The 22,292-nt window shown below is 38.4% G+C and overlaps 1 protein-coding gene across 2 annotated transcripts; it reads right to left on the bottom strand.

Annotated features, from left to right (window-relative positions):
* Nucleotides 1-89: 89 nt before the first annotated feature.
* CPSF3 (cleavage and polyadenylation specific factor 3) lies at nucleotides 90-22,290 on the bottom strand. 2 transcript variants are annotated; one of them, XM_051616081.1, is made up of 18 exons: nucleotides 22,210-22,290; nucleotides 21,254-21,317; nucleotides 20,555-20,652; nucleotides 19,546-19,674; nucleotides 16,972-17,149; nucleotides 15,283-15,372; nucleotides 14,122-14,272; nucleotides 11,810-11,985; nucleotides 11,275-11,433; nucleotides 10,362-10,508; nucleotides 9,191-9,343; nucleotides 8,665-8,773; nucleotides 7,850-7,948; nucleotides 6,680-6,774; nucleotides 6,120-6,207; nucleotides 3,577-3,646; nucleotides 2,517-2,613; nucleotides 90-305 (listed from the first exon to the last, which is right to left on the bottom strand). In XM_051616081.1, exons 1-18 carry the CDS (start codon nucleotides 22,278-22,280, stop codon nucleotides 204-206), a joined length of 2,076 nt encoding a protein of 691 aa, XP_051472041.1. In that variant the 5' UTR covers nucleotides 22,281-22,290; the 3' UTR covers nucleotides 90-203. The 2 variants fall into 2 exon arrangements, with proteins under 2 accessions (XP_051472041.1, XP_051472042.1); XM_051616082.1 differs by lacking the exons at nucleotides 20,555-20,652; nucleotides 21,254-21,317; nucleotides 22,210-22,290 and having other exon boundaries at nucleotides 16,972-17,021; nucleotides 19,546-19,597.
* Between the last annotated feature and the right edge of the window lie 2 nt (nucleotides 22,291-22,292).

The following is a 22,292-nucleotide window of genomic DNA, read 5'->3' as shown; positions in this document are numbered from 1 at the left end:
TGCATAATAAAAATACATGCATAAACACAGCTGCTATAAGGTTGTTCAGCCATTATTTGAAATAACTCAGCTGTTTCACAGTCACAGAATCAATTTGCTTGCCTTACCGAAGCAAAAAAAACCTTTATTTACTCTTAAAAAATAGTCCAAGTAAATTTAACATTTAAACAATTTTTCTGACGTGTCCTAAGTATGTACAGAGGTCAGTGTACTGGGCTGAGGGCATCGTAAAGCCTCTGGGCAGCCAGCTCTACCATTTCACGAAGGGATTCGTCATCTTCGCTTCCCGGCTCACAGTCAACTGTCTGGGAACAGGGAAAGAAGCATGTTAGAAAAACCAGCACTTCATATTCCTTTTCAGCATGTGAAGAATGCTCGTAAGAGGAAAGGAAAAAGTAGTCATGCAAATAGAAAAGAAGGTTATAAAGAGGAGCATTCTATGTTTTTAAATGGTCTGCCAACACGTGGAGGAGTTCAGAGAAGACCTGTGTAAGTTCTGCTGAGGAACAAGAAGTTTTATGCTTGATTAACAACTTGCTTCAAAACTACTATTTAAAATGCATTATGTTCTGTAGCTTACACTTAATTTAAAATGAAATAAAACCACTCAAGGTTCAGTCCTTGGAGATTTCATTTTCACGCATATTCACCCACATTGTATTAGGTAAAAATTGTAAAACACTTGCACTCACCACAGAGGTACAGGCACCTGTACCTGGGGAGTCTCCACAGGGATGTTCCCACACCCATAAGCTAACCTTTACATCAGAATAAAAACCCCAAAAGATGAATTTATCACTAAAACAATTTAAAATGTCTTCTTAGAGAAAGATGCCCACCTCAAACATGCACGTTCATCAACAGTCAATCCAGTCCCCTGACTGCTCTACCTCAAAAAGAAAGGGCAGCACCTGCATAGCATTACTATTCTTGATCTTCCTAGGCTCTAAGATTGTACCATCTCTAATTCAGTATTAACTTGTTACTTTTCTGAACAAGTAAGTCCTTTCAACCATAAAGGGTTTTTTTCTGGGGGGGGGGGGGGGGAAATGGCATTTGAAAGAGCAAACATATTTAATACTATCTACCAGTGCAGTTGAAAGCTATTTGTAAGGTAACTTGTAAGAACACTATGTTAAGAGTTAACGTGGAAAAAATACATCCACGTGTTCCACCATATTGTCAGATCTATACTAAACAACTTTTTATTTAAGATCTGTTGAAGTTTTATAAGAAGATACACATACACATAAAAAAGGGCAGACCTTTCTTGTAAAACTTGTTTCACAATGGCACAAGCTTGCCATTCCCAACATGGTATGCAAAGTATTACTACGAAACACAGTCTTGCAGCTAAGCTGCCATTAGTTTCTGACAGTATGCAAGTCTTTTAACAATAATGTCATATGTAAGTGTAATATTATATGAAAATTAAACCTAAGTTCTTGATTAAGCAGTATGCATTTTTTCCACTCTTGTTACTTTTTTTGTTATTGCACGAGGACTTTTAATCAGTCCTGTATTTTTCTGTACTATGCATGCACTGAAATGTAGCATATGCTTATTAAGAAGCTGAAAAAAGATGACACAGCAAGCATTGTGTGTTAACCACAAAACTGTAACTCACTATCCTCTTAAGGTAATTAACTTTCACTTGTTTGGCTTCAATAGCTAACAAATTTTGGGCAGGGACCAACCTTTTCTTCTGGGTTTGTAGAATTCTTAAAACACTTGTTGTGGTCCCTATGGAGAGCACCTGAGAGCCACTCCAGTGGAATATATTACTACTGTGGATAATGGTAATCCATTATATAGTTCTAATACATTACTAACAATGACAGAAATACATTAAAATGCTTAAGGACACAAAGGACATGGCTTTAACCATTCTTTACAGTTCTACGTTCTTCAAATAACCAGGTGGGATAGCTTCTTAAAGCAGCGTTCTGACATGCGTGACATCCAGCTCTGAATCTAGCCAGTAAATTAATGAAGTATTTATTTCTGTGAGTATTTCAGGCTTTCAAATTTAGCTACAAAAGGATCAAGATGACAAGAAAGAAATTATTAGTATCATTCCTACTTGATGTTTGTTCAATTATTCAGACCACAGCCTATGTTTTCTGAACATTAAAAAACACTATGTGGGTTAAATCACTTTTATCTCTACAATCTTTCTTTACACAGGCAGAAAGTTGCTGAAAAATACTGGGTTTTCTTCCAAATTTACTGCATTTGTTACACAAACATCACTAGCAAATGCTTCTGTACCAAACCGAACTCAGCTTGCAGGCTGGATCAGTGTTTCTCTCAGAAAGGCTGGGTGCTGATTGACTGATGAGGATGTCAGTGAAGCTAACGGAAAGTGAATAGGCTTAAGGTGTTCTGATACCAAATACAAAAAACACTTCCTCAGCAAACGGATACAGAGTATTCCAGGCAGCACTGTATACTAGACTGGATTCTCACCTCTGCTAAACATAGTGCACACAAAACAAGTGCTGTGCTGTACATACCCGAGTGTCCAGGGAAATGTTGGCAGTCTTTCCATCAACCGTGACGCTCAGGACAGAGCCATCTTTTGAACTCACACAGTCTTCTCCAAACATATCCCTGAAACAGAGATATTTGCATCTAACACATGGCCAAGGAGCAAACTTAGATATCATTGACAAACACCAATCCAAATGATTACAAAAGTGAATAGTCACATAACAGTCAGTATTTTACAAAAAAAAATATCTCATAATAAATGAAGGGAAGGATTCCTTTGATTTCAAAAGAGGTAAGAGTTATTGTTGAAGAATGGCTTGAGCAGCAAGGCCATGGATCCTTGCAATCTCCTTGAGAGACCTTCAGAGTTATAACACAAGTAGCAACTGTACAAGCAATCTCTTTGTTAGCCTAACACAAGTATAAACAGTCTCTTTGTTAGCTTAATAAAGGTAGGCATTAGGCCTTATATAAAAGAACATAACAAGGAAACTAACACAAGGACAAGATAGAGAAGTAGAATAATAGAGAATAAGGAAGAACCCCGAGAACTCAGTGTGTATGTTACCATATAAAAGATGGAGCGTGTAAATAGAGCTATCCGATGATATCACGACTATACAATGAAATCACTACAAGTAGTTTTGGAAAAGGGTATAAAAGTAACACTGTGTATTCAATAAATTAAAGCTTGCTTTATCAATCACATTGATTCTAGACTGCTCGCTTCCCTCGCCACCGGCAAGTTATAACTATATAACAGAACATACTTAAGAGTAAGTTTTAAAAGAGGAGTGACCCAAAACGGTATTTTCAGAAGCGTTTACGGCGTAATTTTTCTTCCAGCTTCACTTCTGGAAGAAATAGCTGGGCCTTGTATTAAAAAATTTAATGTTGCTGATAACCTTTTTTACTGTACCTCTTTCATTACTTAATTTCTGGCCTTCACAGAAATGAGACTGAATTAAATTTGCACAGAGTATTTTTCAGTAACTGTACCCTTAAACTGTATTACACTAAAATTGTTGTGTTTGCACAATTAACAGCAATCATTTTCCTTTAGAAAGATATATGCCAACTTACTGAAGCATGATCTCCATTCTCTTCCTATACACTTCCATGTCTACTTTTTTTGAAATTTTCTGTACTGCAGCTGAAAAGAAAAAGTCATTTTACTTTTATAGACATCTGCTGGGAGGGAAAATTGGCTAATTGATACAATCTGGTTCCTAAATCACCTTCATTATAAACAATCTAAAAGCTGTATGAGATACATTTATTTAAACATATTATAAAGAAAATATGTAAAAAGTAAGATGGAAGAGTCAACAAAGTGTGTACATTTGAAATCTTATTTCCTGTACTAATCACACCTTAAAACAGACAACTTTGCAAATCTAATTCTCACTTCTCAACTATCTTTTTTATTGTTAATGCTTATTACTTCTCAAATTTCCTTTTCTTAAAAGTGGAAATAATCCATTTACATAATTTTTTTATAAACCCTTCATGTTCTATTGTTATAGGAAAATACTGCATCATGGAGGCATGGAGCATGCAGAGCATATGTAACTAGACAGCAAGTGTGAGTAGCAGCAATAGGCACAGACACTCCTGGAATGTGTTTCAGGATACTGAGTTTGAAATAAAAATTATGACACTGTTTTACACTATGTGGTATAACTGGTTAAACCATCATGAGATACTTCTAGACAAGTTATTTTCTTTTGAAAATTTACATATTTGATCATGAAAGGAGTAAGAAGTCTATAGGAGGAGCTAATTGCGAAAATCACTACCTGTTTCTGATGAAGAAACCAAACAGATCTACAACTACAGTTTATTTAAAAGGAGGCTTTTTAAAAACAAGTATTCAAGATTTCTGAATCCTCTGAAGAGTTCAGAGAACTGAACACAGTAGTAATTAGTGTAACTTAGAAATTCTTTGAAGAACTTTGTAATTTGCAAGAGACCAAGCAAGCACTTCTTAACAATTTACAAACTCTTACACGAGATGCAGTAACTGAATGTACTAAGCAAAACAACTTTATACTAGAAATGAGGTAAGAGTGGGCACATGCTCCAGTAAGCAGGAATAACTTAAGATACTTAAATTCAATCACTTGTGATCCTGTGAACACACTCTAAAATAGACAAGTGCAAGAACTATTTGGAATGTTTTTTTACCCCAAACAAGGGAAAAAATCCTGCAAGAAGCCACACCTGAGATTAGCTGATTGTACAGATAAAGTAGGGACTACCAAAAATCAGGACAAGTCAGATATTACACTAAGAATTAAAAAAAAAAAAAAGTAACAAAACAGTACAAGGCTTTTTCCAGCCATATAGAGAAAGACAGGAGAAAAAGGAGGTCCAAGTATATGTCTAGCATGGGATCTCAGATTGCTTTGAAGGCTTCCAGGTTCAAGCACCCACCTGAGATGTGTTCTGGGTTCATATCAGAAAGATTTCCTCCCCAGAACTTGTTTTCCACACAAACTAAAAATAGGCACTAAGGCATGTGTGGCACTGGTCACTACCTAAGAGCACAGAACGTACCTGCTGGGTACGTACCTGGGCATTACAGACGTGGCTTTTGAGTTTTTGTGACCTTTGGATTAATTTAGTATGATCGCTACTCATATTGCACTCTTGCAAAAAACATTAAAATAAATTCAAATCCAAATGGTATTACTTTTATATAACACCTCAGGAACAGAATTTTGGGTTCTGCTTGCCTCACCACATCCCAACTGGTGATGAATAATGTCCTAAGGAGGATACCCAACTATCACTTATTTCACTGGGTGAGCAAGGGTACAGAATGGCAGAATTAAAAAAGATCTTTGTAAGTAAAATGAGAACATTTACTGCAAGTAATGATGCAGGCAGTGGCAAAAAAAGGTGATTTAATCCCCTGGAAAAAGAGAAAAAAAACCCAAACCCTTATTTTGATACATGTATTATCATTACATTATACGTGTTGCCAAGCTGCTAACATTTATCCTCAGTGGCCAACCCAATACTTAGTGTATGCTCCAGATGTGTTCAAAAGCAAAACACTGGAACAAAAACCAGAAATACCATCACTGGTAATCCCACCAAAATTGGTGTGATTCTTGAACAGCAACATCAAGCCCAGTATCCAATGATGCTACCGCTACACAATAATATTACTTAGTTACATGGTCCACATAAATATAATTGTGGAATTAGTCTGACTTTATTTTCAGCCTTTCTGTTGTAGAGTCATAGGAACACCACTCAGGAATGGTAACTGTAACTTTCAAATGAACAACTGAAATATTTGAGATATCATAAATTGTTTATGCAGAAAAATCTGAAGTAATATTTAACTTATTTTTAAAAAGTCACATATGGTCACATTTTCCACAGTCAGCTACCAGCTGCCACGTAAGAGAAAGTTTCAACTAGTGAATGTTACAAATAATGAAGACCAAGCTGTGATTCTGTTAAGGTAGCAAATCTTAATTCCTAAGAAGTTTCTTATGTGAGGAAGTAAAATGTTGTGATTGCAGTCCATTACAAGGCATTATATGTGAGCTTGAGATAAATAAACTAAGAAGAAATATCTCAGTGAAATAAGCATACACTAAACTTACTACCTTTCTGTATTTTGGGATTTGACTGAACTTCCAGTATCACTGTTGTCACGGTGTCTGCGTACATATCATTAGCAGGATTTGCCACCCACTGGAAGACAAAAAACACGTAACATTCATTGCGTTTTCCTATTTGCCTTTCTCTGAATTTTAGCTTCAAAAATGGCAGTACATTTTACATTAAATTATTTACTACTTTTAACCTGGTATATTCCAGTAACTTTCCATGAAAAATTCAAGCTGTTGAATGCTTCTGAACGCATTTATTAAATAGTTATTAATTACCACACCTCTTTGGAGGAGGGGTGCAGGGGAATGCCATTTGACATTATTTCTAATTACTATTTGCCAAATAAAGAAAGGACACTGAATCTGCCATTACACTCTTGAGTCTCAGTAAAAAAAGCAGGACCACAGCGCTAAGGAAACTTTGTCCTAGCTTTTATTCTATTTGTCACCCACCAGAAAACTACTTAAAACATTTATTTCTGCATGGCATCTATCTGATACTGTTTTGCAGAAACTGGGAACAAAATACTTCTTCCTCAACCACCAATGCCTACCTCAAGGACTACCATGCCTGGTTCCTGGATCACAGTAATTGTTTTGAAAACCTTCAGGGCTGGTTTTTGTTGGATTTCTATTTCTTCTACGTCACCTAAGAAGTGGTAACAAATGGTTAGCAAGGACAAAATTACACTGAAAGCAAGACTAACTTTTTCTGCATAAGAAAACAGGTCCTTTTAAGAATAATAGGGACTGTCTATTATCACAACTGCTCAGAGCAGCTCACGAAACAGAAGTGCATCTCCTCTTGCCTTACCTCACAATATTTTTTTCTTTCTTCTAGACTGTTTGGGGTTTTTTTAGTATGTAATATTGGCCATGTTACCTGTTTTGAATTCTCATATTTGACTGGCTTAGTACAGTGATGTAAGTACACCAAAAAGAAAACAAATAAGAAATGCAGTGCTCCCATTTGCAGAATTAACCAGCTCCTCTTTACCCTTAAAGGATAACCCATTGCTTACATAAACATGGAGCTTAAACCAAGCATTTCTGTGCCAGGTAGCACTCAGGTTATGAGACCTGATCATCAGCCAAATATGGGTTTCTTATAATATGAATTAGATCTGAGCCTGAAAAAAAAATTCCCTTAGCTTGTGCGAGTGTCTTTACTGAATGAGCACAGGAGTTGCCCCTAACCCATAAGAAATCTAGGCAGAGGCACCAGGGATCACACTAGTTGGAGATTTAAATGGCTTCTGACTCAGAAAAAGTCAAGAATGCTAGACTCTTGCCTCTCAGGGAGGGACAAAATCATCTATCTGTCATAAAGGAGGACGGAGCTCTTGTTTTTATTACTTGTATGGCATTACCCATTCCATTTTAGGGCTGGAGATAAAAGACTGATTAATCAAATTTTGCATCAGAGTGGCTATGGCACTCACTTTGGGGATGACAGAAGACAAATATCAGCCTAGGCTCTAAATTACTACATACTCATAATTTTATAGTATAATTACAGTAGAATCCCCCAAAAAGGATGTGTCATGCTCATTAATTGCATCTGGCAGAAGCTGCATAATCTAATGAAAGTAGTGAAATATGAAATGAACTGTAGCACTTCAGTTCCTGGCAAAGAAGTTTCCACTCAGAAGACTTCAAAAGACTAAAAGCTGTTTTAGAAGTTGACCATTACTAATTCTGAGCATGTTTTTCCAAATACGCACCTGTAAGTTTTTGTAGCTGATAATAAAGCAGATTGAAAGGGCCGGTATATGGAATGGCTTGTGTCTGTGTTACAGTGCTCATTGCCAAGTCTGTATAATCTGAAAACATTTTTAAAGTATGTATTAATAAAATTGATCAATACATTCAGGACAGAGGCTTGAAAAGGACAGTTGTAAGGGTCTGTTTTAAGATAAATTACATATTTGTGGCCAAGAAATCAGCAAGAGCTTGTTGCTTTATCAGACCCATTAAAGGCGAGTAATGAACTAGGACAGTACAATTGCTTTCCCTCAAGCTCCTCTGACATCACCACTCCCTTTAAGTATTCTTCTATTTTGAGAAGAGATACATATATTTAGTAATAAATACCATAGGAGCAATGCACAATATTTTCACTGCACTGCAGCTTTTTACACTAAAAATTAATCACGTTTTAGAAACTGGCAGAACAATTGATCAAGGTGCTTTTCTGTTCTCACTAGTATGTTTTATGCATATTCAATACAGAGGAAGAAGTTCTAAGTAACCATAAGAGGAACGGAATTTTGCTTCTTTTCCTTTATAGAAGAGCAGGAAACTTTTTTAACTTCTCTGGACAAAGAACTGAATGTCTTGCTTCTCACTCCAACAGTTCAGAACTTTTGGCAAAACTAAGTCAAATTAAAACAAAGATGTTCACTAATTGCTTATCAAACACAAAATTACAGGGAAAAAAACCCAACCATTATTGTACGTATTTTAATGACAGTAGAAAGATACAGCAAGTTTCAGTTATCTACTGAGCATATCACCTACTAAGCATGTCTCTACTTACTAGAGAGGTCACATGGAGAAAGGATGTGATAGTTAAAATTTCTTTTAACTAGGATTCCAGAAATTCTCTGTCCTTGCTCTGGCTTCTTATCTGCTAAAGATCCCATCACCTGGAAAGCACAAAACACAAGGAGTGCAACAAGGCAATCTGAACTACTCATAGCTTAAAGTTAACTATGGAGATGAAATGTATTTTCCTCAGAAAAATCAAACATAGTATAAGATTAACTCTGAAAATAAAGGAAAATCAGAGTAACCAACAAATGTTCTGAGATGTAACACAAGAAAAAGTTGAAATAGTGAAGAGCCAAAAAAAAAAAGAAAAGAAAAGAAAAAACACCTTGAAAAAAACCCAACCAAGCCAACCCCCAAATACACCACTAAACCCAAAACATTCACACTCTCTGAGTCCCTGGAAAAGACAAACATTCCGAAACCAATGAAAAATAGAGGCTTGGAAGAACATGTATAGTTTTTATCCCTGAATAAAATACTCTTGTACAGATGGGAAAATATTCTTTTTATACCTTGGCAAGTTTTTCTCCTCTGAAGTTTAATGTGACAGCTTCAGTATTCCTAGGATTATGAACTTCAATATGAACTTCATCATTATCTTCATATTCCCGTATCAATGCTGCCTTCAGTCTGGCCATTTCATTCTGCTCACCATGAACTAAGATCTATAGGAAAGACAGTCTTCCTGTTACCAAAAGTTACTTGTTCAACCAGATGTGTTTAGTAAACAAATTATTCAAGGAAACTAATATCTTGGACCTCTCACCTTTATAAAAATGTAATTTCATGAGGTCACAATATACAAAACATTAGCTCAATTATAACATATACAGTTCTGTGTGTCTTTGAATTCTATGTATTATTCAAAGGCCTAAATTTCATGGCCATGAGTACTAGTAGAAAAGCACATGCAAATAAGCAGACTGCATTATAGAGATTCCATTTCATTTTTCCTACACAAACACATTGTTATATTACTAAAGGGAAGTATTAAGCTCAACAACGCAAGTTACAGTTAACTTAGCATTTTTGTGTCTGCACATGGATAAAAATATAATGAACATGCAACTCAGAGAGGATGCTTATTAAGCTCACCATTTTCTCTGCCAAATTAAATCCTCTTTTCTTCTGCTATGATTTGTTTTCTTTCCATCTGTGCTCGCACACTGATTCTCCCCCAGTCTCAGCATGCTTCAGATCCTAGTCCCCATTTTCATGCTCTGGTCCTTCACACCTGCTCCCTGTGATTTGCTCATGCTTTTCCTCACAAGTGCTGCCTCTGTCTTTTGCTGCCTGCTACATACCTTCTTTCAGACTGGCCTGCTCTTCTTCAGTCAATGTTTTCTTGTTTATTTTGGGGCAAATTCCAGTGAATTATTCCAGCAGCAGTGCCCCCAGCCTAATTATACCTTACATGCACTAAACACTGCTGAAACAGGCTATGGATAATACCACTTTCTTGAAAGTCATCCCCAGATATCCCACATGCAGACGCTCGAGAACAAGTTCATCTTTACTTTGCTACGGTAACATGATGAAAAGCAGTTAAAATCTCCACCTTTTCTTAGTCAAAGCATAGGGATGCTGGCTACTGCTGGACATCACCATCTGCCTTGATGACTCAAGGCTATTAATTGGTTTGATGAATCCTCCTCTGGAGAAACAGGCAGCATGTATACTAACCACGTGTGGAGGTTTCAGGGCCCGGATAAATTCACTGGTTTGTTGATAATCTGTGTGAGCTGAGAAAGAAATGTAATCCACAGACATCTTCAGTGGGAGTTTTTGCCCTGACATAGTTGTGATCTCTTCAGGTTCAGACATGATGTGCTAGGAAAAAAAGGACACTTTAAATAGAAGGTCGAAAGCTTCCTAACAGACACCATATAACTAATGCTCTACATTTCAAAAATCAATGAAAGAATATTGGCAGCCAGGTTAGACGTGAAGACTGAAAAAAATTTCTCAAATTTCACAAAAAACACACTCACAAATGAAAAAAAGCATGCATAACACACACCATTTCATCTTTTGCATCTCCAGCAGATCTGGGAGTTCATTCTTCTTCCATATACAGCTCTCTCAAATTGGCATCAATATTTTAACAAATGTGTGATTTCCATCTCTAAAGGCAAAACTAGGTGCTCTGGCTGCCCTTAGCTGCTGGAATTTGGAAGGAAGGATTTCATTCTCTACAACCAGATAGTGGCACAACATGTGCAAGGCAGTCTGATCTCTGACATGGAATTAGAGCTAGATTTAATACCAGCTCCTCTAAAATTAGGTTTAGGGCCCCCCTTCTCAAAAAGCTACATTGTGGAGGAGTCTAAAGACAGAGAAAAGTATCAATGGTTCTTTCTCATTAGAAGATAACTGCTCCTAGAAAAGATTATCCTGCATAATGGCTACATGGAAATTTTCTGTACTTTTCATTAGTATTAGCCAAAAACAATTAGTTTTGGCTACATAAATACGTGTGCCTGACAATAATCTTTTCAGTAAATCCAAATGCAGACATTTGCTACTAAGCAACCCTTTTCAAACTTAACATGCATAATACTTTGTATTAAGAACTTTCGGTGCGTCAGCAACTCACCTTAGCGAGCGTTCCTTCAACACAGTACCCTGCTATAATCACTCCATTTCTCTTATCTGTGCACCAGCTCTCAAACAACTCTCTGGATAAGCCACTCTGCATCATACCTGGGGAAGCCATCACAACACTTGGGCCAATATCATCAAAATGATCCATACTCTAAATGGACAAACAACATCAATATCAGTTACCATATCTCACTTAAATGAAAAATAGCCTAGTTGCACCCTCAAACAATGTACAAGTAGAGCTCTATATTCACAGATTATACCTCATCCTCATAAAAAGTGACCTTTACAGGAAAGTTCCTCCTACTGACACCCATAAGGAGCAAACTATAAGCACAGGGATGTATACTGGAAGTAAAGTTGGGACATAAGCTCTCATCAGCCAGCCCTCTAAACACTGAGACAGCAGATAACTCAGATATAAACCTGTACTTAATCAATTTATTAGGATAGTAAACATGAAAATTATTCAGCAAATATTAACTCTTCTATCACGCTTTCTCAACACAACTTCAACTCAAGCTTACCTTCAGATTGCTAATATGCTTGAAAACAAATGGATTGTTGATGTTAATTTGCTTGCGGATTTTGTCATTCATGGCATTAACATAAGTCTGATAAACAGCCATGCATTTCTTTGCCAAAGAGGAGGCATAGTATATAGGGATATCATGGAGTTCAGGATGATTCTGCCAGTATTCATCTAAAAAAACCCAAAAATGCAAAAATTATGAAAACAAAATAGGACCAACCAAAGAAGCACACAACACACACACACTCCCCACATTATTTCCAAAATACATGCTTCTCAGAAATGTACAACTAGTACAAACAGGAAAACAAGAAAAAGATGAACCTCAGATGTTTTTGGCAGGTCAAATTCCAATCAATCACCAACTTCAGCTACAAGGTATAAAGTATACACAGCAATAAATCTACACTTACAACAATACAAGTTTAATCACAACACTGCAATAAAGCTAAAATGTCTCTGTCAAATATTAATTACACATCTAACACTTAGGGACATCTGCACATAGATATGTTGGTGAGATTTCACTGTATCAAAGTTCTGTAAAACAAATCCATGGCCTTCAAGATGTGAAGGGATTGCCCAGTTATCTAGCCTGGCTTCCTGTATACCTCCAACTGTTTTATTTTACAAGCTTAACTGAAACAGAAACACGAAAAAAGCCTTCACTAACCACAACTTATTTTATCACTGATGACAGTAGACATGACCTTTACTAAACACAGAGATCTGACTGCAGCTATACAAATGTAACTTGTTTCCCCACAGTTCTGCTAGTCTAAAACATATTTACATTGTGTAACTGGGGAAGAATCGTTGAAAAAGGGCAGTATGCTCTTTTGGCTGTATCTGTACATTTAAAATTATATGGCTTTAACCTAAAAGCTCTGATCTACAGACAAAGGTTTCAGAACATGTCAGAGAGGCTCAGTGCCATGAGTATCTTAATAAGCTCAAGCATGAGGTGGAAGCAGCCACTAAGAGACAACTAATAGCAGCACTTACAGTAATATTAAAAGACTGCACCCATCATAATTCTCTATACCATCATGCAGTATTTTATTTTTTGACGGACATTTACAGAAAGAAGAAAAACAAATACAGGAGTCTGCAGACTCAATTGTGTAGGCATTTGAGACTCAATTGCATTTTCTATCTAATTAAGCATCCAATTACATGTCTAGCCTTCCTAGATGTATGTTCAAGCTTATCTTTAGAAACTCACTTCAGCATCTACACACAGCAAGGGAGGCCAACAAATTACAAACTAATAGCTACACAAGATTTTAAATTATCAGTTTTTATCTCGTCTATAAAATAAAAAGCCCTGAAACTATGGTAAGTAGTAAATAATCCTACAACATCTAACACTACCACACGCCTAGATTCAAATTTCTTATTAACATTTCTATAGACCAGTAACACATTTTGAAAACACACTAGTTTTTAATGTTGAGCTAAACTGAAATGGAAAGTGAGAAGAATTTCAAGTATTTTAGGTAACACTTCAGATTCAGCACCAATAAAAATAAGAATTTAATTTTGAGTTAGTAATCTTCTGATCTTTTCAGCATTTGCATGAACAAAAGGACTATTGAAAATTCACGTATATAGTATAAATCAAATGTGCGGCAAGAAAGTAAGGAAGTTTGGAAATAATTTTTTTAAACCTATTTTATATGAAGTACTTTGTAACAACTAGCACTATATTTTATGTGAAATGGCTTGTTATGATAATGTATAATTCCCCCCTCTTCCACATTTTTGCTCTTCTTAAGAAAGCTTAATTCGCTTTCCCATTATCAACAGGACTTCAGAAATGCTTCAAGTGTCTATTATGGTCTTCTAAGCTTTTCCTATAAAGACTTCTTCATATAGATTTGTGAACTAAAGGGCAAAGACAATGAAACTTTGGAACAAGACACACCTTTTTCTTAGCAGTACAATTTACACAGAAAAGTTGCTGCAATTGCTTACTTTCAAGCTGTATTAATAGTCCCTATTTGCTGAAGTCCTGACTCAACAGGATTCAAAAGTCATAGAATGCCACAATGCCTGGTTGGAGGGGACCTCAAGGATCATCTGATGCAATCTTAAAGTGAAGCACATAACACCTTGACATTACCCTTTCCTTTCTAGGCTTCCATCCTACCTCATGAAGCAGAACTGCCTTGGTTGTTTTATTGGATTTTTTTCATTTGAAGAAACACGCATTAAAAAAAACATTATATCTGAAGGACTGTACATGCAAACATTCTCATTTAACTTCATATGCCTTTTATTAAGGGGAGCTGGGAAGGTACATACCTAAAATTAAAAGAAGCTCTTGAGCTCGACCAAGGGCAAACACAGGAATAAGACCTCTACCTCCTCTATTTACAATGTCGTGAACAGTATTACAGAACCTTGCCTCTCGCTCTTCCCTCTTCTCATGAATATGAGTCCCATACGTGGATTCCTGCGTATAGAGAAACCAAATGTTAATGTAGAGATACAGAGACTAATTCTTCATCTTCTCCTTTCAATCTAACAAGAAAATGCAGAAGAACATACCGGTGTTAACACGGTGGGGAGGGGAAGGAGAGGGGTGGGGGGAAAGGTGAGGGGAAAATCAATTCCTCCCCCAAACTTCCCTTTCCAAAGCCCCTCCCAGCAATTTGGAAAGACAGATCCTGTTAGCCAAAAAGTTAGAACTATTACTTTTTATGCTTCTTTTAAGAGGTTTCAAATTTAACACATTTATTCTCCTAACTGGAAATGCTGCCACTGCTGTGATGAATGGGTTATCACATTAACATGGCTCGCTAGTGGTACGTTTGCCGCTGTTTAGAAACATCCAGTCGAAAATACGGTAATGAAAGAAAGTACAAGATTTTGATGTCACTTAAAATGAAATTATTAGTTACAGAAAGCAGCTAAAAGGGACACAATAAATGAAATAATTTTAAGTGTTACTCTGAAAGATCCCATTGTTTGTTTCCAGATTAAATGGTTACTGTCAAAGTTTTCCCTGAGCTTCTGATTTTCCAAACATGGATTCAGAATAAAACCATTTTGCTCAGAGAACAAAAGAAAAATAAGGAATAGCACTCAGGGCAAATTCTCAACAAACATAGCTGGAAGTAGGTAAGGATCTACTAAAGAAAGGTATCTGGCTAAACTGGGGTTTGCAAATGCAAGTTGAAACCTAATAAATCTCCCACCTGGAAAAGTTTTGTCTAGAGGCTTAAGGAACTTAATCCTTATATATATATAACTATTATAAAAGAAAAATTAGACTTTTTAATGAAGTGAAAAGAAATGTTGTCATGTTCTGGACACCCAAGCATTTGGACATTTAACATAAATCATCTACTATCACTCAATCTCCATTGTCTTTCTCATTTCAAAATGGAATTCAACTTCAATTAATAACCTTATACTTAATTTAATTACTAATATAAAGAACTTTTTTTTTTTAAAACTTACAATTATAAGAATATCAGGTTTAATATTGGGAATCTCAGCTGCCATCAGATGTCTGTCTTCCTGTCTTGAGAAATCACCTGTATATAAAAGCTATTGGAGACAAAGAGTAGTTATTCTGATTACTGGTTCTAACAGATCATCAGTCTTTAAAAAGCTGTTGACAGGAATGATGTTTTATATGAAAGATGCTTTTAAGGACTTTATGATAAAAAGCTAACTTGTGCTTTAACTAAACTCATCTGCTGTGGACAGTGCTTACAGTATTAGCTCAACAGTACTACAATACAAATATTTTAACCACAGTAAGTAAAGGTATTTCAAGCAGTACTGTAATTTCTACAGAACTAGGTAAACAATTACTAAGATTTAAATTTTCACTTGGTATTTAAAAGGTGCTATTTTCAGCCTGTTGCACACATGCACTGACCATTAAGGAGTAAAAATTGACATAAGAGAAAACAGAGCAGGTCTCCAGTGGAAGTGAAAAGTATATAAATACGTATTTACACATCAGAATGCAAATATAATGAACAAACGAATAAAATAACTTTTTAAAAATTATTCCAAGATCTTCTCATACTAAAAAATAGCCTGTAATCTGCCACATTTTCCAAATGGAATGGTCATGTTCCCCATTACACCAACAAGTAATTTGTAACTGTTAGTAATTTTTAATGAAGTCTTTACCGTAAGGCGGAATGCAGCACTCTGTGCCCAAAATGATGGTTTCAAAATGGAGCATTTTTTACTTAACAATCACTCCATTGATGAAAATGTGAATAACAACAAAACATATCGTCAGCAACCAGCAACCCTGGTGTATGGGTAGCCACATTCCTCACTTGCTTCACAGGGAATTAAAGAAAATTATGGATATTAAAACCCAATCTGTTTGAGTCATGCTTAGAGGGAAATCTCTTTCTCCATCATGCCTTAAGCAGAAAAATCCAGTAAGATATCATTGTAATTTCAGTTCTGTTTCTATATATTTATTTAAACTTTACAAATTCTCAATCATTATAAACCATTAACAAAGTACTACTAGACAGCAAGCCTCTGGACCACCATTCCTCTTCCCTCTTCAAGGCTGTATGCAACTCTTCTTGGGTGGTGATTATCCTAAGAACACCAATTAACGAGATTAGCTTCAAGTACCTGGTTTTGATGCAGCGCTGCCTGTGATTATATGATGACTTATTTAATCTCCCTGTGCCTAAAATTAATAATAATCCATTTCTTTAGGTACTTCAGTGTTTCTCTGAGTATTATGAGAATACACCTTGCATAGTTTGACAAATGCCATTTAAGCATTCAAACACGTAGATGTGGTAAATGAGAATTACAATACCAGACAACTGATTTTACTAAAATACAGCTTCCACAAGACTGCTTCAGCTATCAGCTACTTCTGAGCAGACCAGCACAGAAAACTGTTCACTGGTTCCAAGTCTGAGACATAACTCACTCCCATAAAATCCAAACTTTCTACCTGGTTCAACACTCCTGTCACTTACTAGTTTTAATCAATGAGAAGACAATGCTCTAAGTCAAAGCCACCCTCCTTAACTTGAGTCCAAGTCTTTTTGACTGCTCCAGTCACAGTGGTGAGGCTTAACACACAATTATAAATAATTAATGACCAAATCAGAATTCACACATTGTTTCACCTTTATAATAAAAAGAAAATACCTTCACACCAGCTATTTCAATCATAAACATGGCTGCTCCCAGAACGTGGCCTGCATGGTAACACCAGAATTTGATTCCTGCCACCTCTTTCACTTCGTGGAAGTTGATGGTCTCAATCTTGTCCATGCTTTCTTCAAGGTCTGTCTCTGTATATAGCATGTCATCCGCTGATATATTACTGGATATAAGTGAAATGGCTAAATATCAGCTCACTTTAGCAGCTTAGATTAAATAACAGTTGGAAAAAACACCTCCTGGGTTTTTTCCCCACTGACAGCAAGACTTCCATTCAGTATCACCACATCTCACATGTTAGAAATCAAGTGCAGGTACTCTAATGTAGTTCACCTAAGCAGAGTTAAAGCATCCTTTAAAGAAATGCCCACATTCTCTGACAACACCAAGCTGAGTGGTGCACTTGACGTGGCTGAGGGACAGAATGCCACCCAGACAGACCTGGACAAGCTTGAGAAGTGGGCCTATGTGAACCTCATGAGGTCCAGCAAGGCCAAGTGCAAGGTCCTGCACTGGGTCAGGGCAATTCTCATTATCAGTACAGGTAGTGGGACTTGGCAGAGAAGGACTTGGGGGTACTGCTAGATGAAAAGCTGGACATGAACCACAAAGTGTGCTAGCAGCCCAGAAGGCCAAGTATATCTGGGGCATCATCACAAGAAGCATGGCCGGGAGGTGATTCTGCCCCTCTACTCTCTGTTGGTGAGACCCCACCTGGAGCAACTATGTCCAGCTCTGCAGTCCTCAACACAGTAAGAATGTGAAGCTGTTGGAGCAGGTCCAGAAGAGGGCCACAAAAATGATCAGGAAACACCCCTCCTGTGAGGAAAGGCTGAGACAGTTGGGGTTGTTCAGCCTGGAGAAGGCTCCAGGGAGATCTCATAGTGGCCTTTCAGTACCTGAAGAGGGCCTATAAGAAAGACAGGGACAAACTTTTCAACAGGACCTATAGTGACAGGACCAGGGGTAATGGTTTTAAACTAAAAGAGGGTAGTTTTAGACTAGATATAAAGAAGAAATCTTTCACTATGAGAGCGGTTGTCCAGAGAGGTGTTAGATGCTCCACCCTTGGAACTATTCAAGGTCAGGGTAGACAGGGCTCTGAGCAAACTGCTCTGGTGGAAGATGTCCCTGCTCATTGCAAGGGGGTTGGACTAGATACATTTTAAAAGTCCTGTCCAACCCAAACCATTCCAGGATTCTATGATCATTCTTTTGAAAGGCCATGCTAGAATCACAGAATCTTAGGGGTTGGAAGGGACCTCGAAAAGATCATCTCGTCCGACCCCCCTGCCAGAGCAGGATCACCCAGAGCACATCACACAGGAACGTGTCCAGGTGGGTTTTGAATGTCTCCAGAGAAGGAGACTCCACAACCTCTTTGGGCAGCCTGTTCCAGTGCTCTGTCACTCTCACAGTAAAGAAGCTTTTTCTGATGTTTAAGTGGAACCTCCTGTGTTCCCATTTGCACCTATTGCCCCTTGTCCTATCACTGGATGTCACTGAAAAAAGCCTGGCTCCGTCCTCCAGACACTTGCCCTTAATGTATTTGTAAACACTGATGAGGTCACCTCTCAGTCTCCTCTTCTCCAGGCTAAAGAGACCCAGCTCCCTCAGCCTTTCTTCCTGAGGGAGATGTTCCACTCCCTTAATCATCTTTGTAGCTCTGTGCTGGACTCTTTCAAGCAGTTCCCTGTCCTTCTTGAACTGAGGGGCCCAGAACTGGACACAATACTCCAGATGTGGCCTCACCAAGGCAGAAAAGAGAGGGAGGAGAATCTCCCTTGACCTAGAACAGTCTTTCCAGTTCAGGATCTGCTCTGTATTTGTCTAAAACCCCCAACAGACTCCCAACCCTGGGCAGAGATCTACCACTTAGCTTGCAACAGCCTTTAAAAACCAAACTAAGCCACAGTTTTCCCATCACCCCACAATAAACAAGTTAAAAGAGGACTGTTTATCAGGTTTCTGACCCAAACTAGAATTTGCTGAGTTGAGATACACTCAGGATCATTACAGTCACATAGAAAAGATGTGTCAAGGCATGTAACAGAAGTAAAACAAAAATTAAGAAGATACAAAATACCAACAACATGTAAGTAGCAGAGCCTTCTTTGTATATTTAATATTTAATCTGACCTTGTCCTAAAGACTGATTTACATCTTTAGGGGATGAAAACTCACTAATTCTGCAAAGCTTGAGGAAAAACAGTCATTAAAAAGTATGGGAGCAAAAGACTGTCTTAAAAGAGACAGATGGGGAAAACAAGGGATACTATTAGAGGTCCAAAAAAAGGCAAACAAAAAGAACGTGAGGAAAGAAGGAACGATTTTTTTATTTTTAATGATAGGAAGTTATTTTAAAGACACGTTATCCAGGAGGTAGTAAGATGATTGGTTATTTCTAGTATATATACTTCTAGTCTGGTTATAATGTTGCTATTTGTGGCAACATCCAGGTTCATCTAGCCACCTTTGGTGGCTTCATCTTAAGTCCCCCATCGGATATATAGGTGAAGTAATTCAGGAGTTGAAGAGACAACCCACAGGTCAGCTTACCTGACTTTGACATAGTCTGAAAGAAGCCATCTGTAAATAGCTTTTGTGGCATGTGTCATAAATGTCCTTCCTTTAAAACTTGTTTTCTGCAAAAACCATGGCAAAGCCCCACAGTGATCTAAATGGAAACTAAACAGACACACAAATCCAATTAACACATTAACACGACACTAATATAGCATATGATTCACTATGTGACTGGATTAACATGGTGTAACAAAAATCCAGAAACTGAACTTTAAACCTCATTGTTAACTATTCTGTACACTAGTGACTAGAAATGCAACTAAGAAAAAAGGAAGAGTAACACAAGAAATGCTCCGTTAATTGCAAAGATTTTACCCACACAATCTAAGAATTAACTGTTTTGTAACCTACATATACATTTGGAAGGATAAAAGTAACAGGAACCAGGAAAACAATAAATGCCAAAGATACAAAAAAGCTAAGAAACATGATCCCAGGTTTGAATGTTGAACATGATGGATTAAAACATGAAATACTAAAATAAAATTGGCTGCACTTCCAGCTTCCCCTACCTCAAGGAAGCATTTTGAAACACAGGCAGAACAAGCATATACCATGAAAACTTTAGATTTCACAGAGACACAGGTATGACTGGTTAAATAATTTACAAATGTCTCTCCCTGTGTCTCACCCACTTATCAATATTTAAACAATGGAAGTCTCAGAGAACCTTTTTCATTCAAAACCAATGGAGCAAAAACCCCACCCAATGCTTTTCAGTAGTCTTTCTGTAGAAAACTCATTCCAGAAGGTGTTCAAGCAGGCCAGGTTATAAAAGAAGTCAGACACCGCAGTGAGCTCAGAGGAAAGTTGTCATGTCAAAAGCCACTGAACTCCCTTAATGTAAAAAAAGCTGAAAACTAAAACTTTGCCATCCTATTACCATGTATATAACACCTATTTTCAGACTCTTTTAATAACCTACAAGCAAACACAGCTCAGAGCACGACCTCAGTGTTTTTGCTTTTTAGGTGCAACTTACTGACTAATGAGGAGGAGATCGATCTCCGCAGGATCTATCAGATCAATGTAAGGAAGAGCATCCATTCCTTCCAGTCCTGGATGGATTCCACAATCAAGCTGAAATTTTAGAGAAAGTTAAAAGCTTCTAATAGAACATATAATTTTGGTCTAAAATACAGTTAGTAGTGACTAGTAGCTCTTAGCATCATGCAAAAAAAGGATTTTTTCCTTAAGTATTTTTTCCACTGGGAAACTGAACACCTCTCAAGAGACCCCAGTTTTTGTAATGTTCCACCTATGCAAGCCTTCCTTCACACTTCAACAACACATGAACATACAGAACCAGTGTATGCAAGTTATTTCAGCTGCCATCCCAGAAGACAGCTGGAAAAGGGAAAGAGAACATCTGTGTGTTTACATGTGACTGTTTAACAAAATTGTAGGCAAATATTAGCCTTACATTCCACTGAAACCTAATTTGTGCAAATTTCAGAATCTGTGCTTAAGACACATATACTCTGTTTGGGCTATGGATTTATTTTACAGGACAGCCTCTGTAATCCCTACTATCACATATGGTTTATTGTTCCAGAAAGCTACAAATGTGCCTCTTCTAGCAACTTCAGTGCAGAGGTTGAATTTAACCTGTAACAACATCTTTTGGTGATCTGATGACCCGTAATGAGAGGGCACACAAATACATTAATGCAATAGTTACCATTATTTTTCTTCCTTTAAACTCCAGAATAATGCATGACCTCCCTACTTCTTGGCCAGCACCACTGCAAAAGGACATCAAAGTCATAACATTAGAACAACCCACACTATACAGATATAAATATATATTAGATGCTTTCAGTGGGACTGCTTTTCTGTCTAGAAATAACAAAGACCTTTCAAGATCGGATATTTAAGGTAAATGGACAGTTACATTTATCTCAATGGAAATGACACCCCGTTTAATGCAGCAGACATAAAAGGAAACTCCTCAGGTTTTTATCGCATCCCCGAGCACTCGAGTCTCAAAGCACCGAGACGTGTAACAAGGGGCAAGTTTACTTAAATACTAAATTACTTGGGGCCGAACGGGCTTGAAGTAGCATCTTCAAGTCGTCCACAAGACAGATCCTACCGGAAGCACCTTCCCGCTGCATTAGCACCTTTACCAGGGAAAAAACCACCACCTCAGAGCCCCCGGTGCCGCCCACGGGCAGCAGGACAAAGAGGCGGGGCTCCGTCGCTCAGACAGGGCGAGGCTGCGGCCCGTCCCGGCGCCGGGACCGCGGGCTGCCCGCTCCCGGGAAGCCCCGCCGCGGAAGGCCGGGGGGGAGGGATGCCAGCCCTCCGAGGCCGGGGGGGAGGGATGCCAGCCCTCCGAGGCCGGGCGGGGAGGGATGCCAGCCCTCCGAGGCCGGGCGGGGAGGGATGCCAGCCCTCCGAGGCCGGGCGGGGAGGGATGCCAGCCCTCCGAGGCCGGGCGGGGAGGGATGCCAGCCCTCCGAGGCCGGGCGCAGCGCTTCGGCCCGGCCGGCCCGGGCACGCTCCCGCCCTCCCCGTCGCCACAGCACGGCCAGTGCCGGGGCAGGCGCCCGGGGGCCCGGGCCCGCCAGGGACGGGGCTCGGCCCGCCCGCCCCTGCCCGCCGCTCCCGCCCCTGCCCGCCCCGGGCGCTCACAGGGGCCGGATGAGCAGCTGGTCGCTCTCCTCCGCCGGGATCAGGGCCTCGGCTTTCCGCTTGCCCGACATGCTGCCCGCCCC

This window comes from Apus apus, chromosome 3 (assembly GCF_020740795.1).
Source record: "Apus apus isolate bApuApu2 chromosome 3, bApuApu2.pri.cur, whole genome shotgun sequence".
NCBI lineage: Eukaryota > Metazoa > Chordata > Aves > Apodiformes > Apodidae > Apus > Apus apus.
The sequence above is the reverse complement of the archived record's forward strand: the minus strand, read 5'-3'. Positions and strand labels throughout refer to the sequence as shown.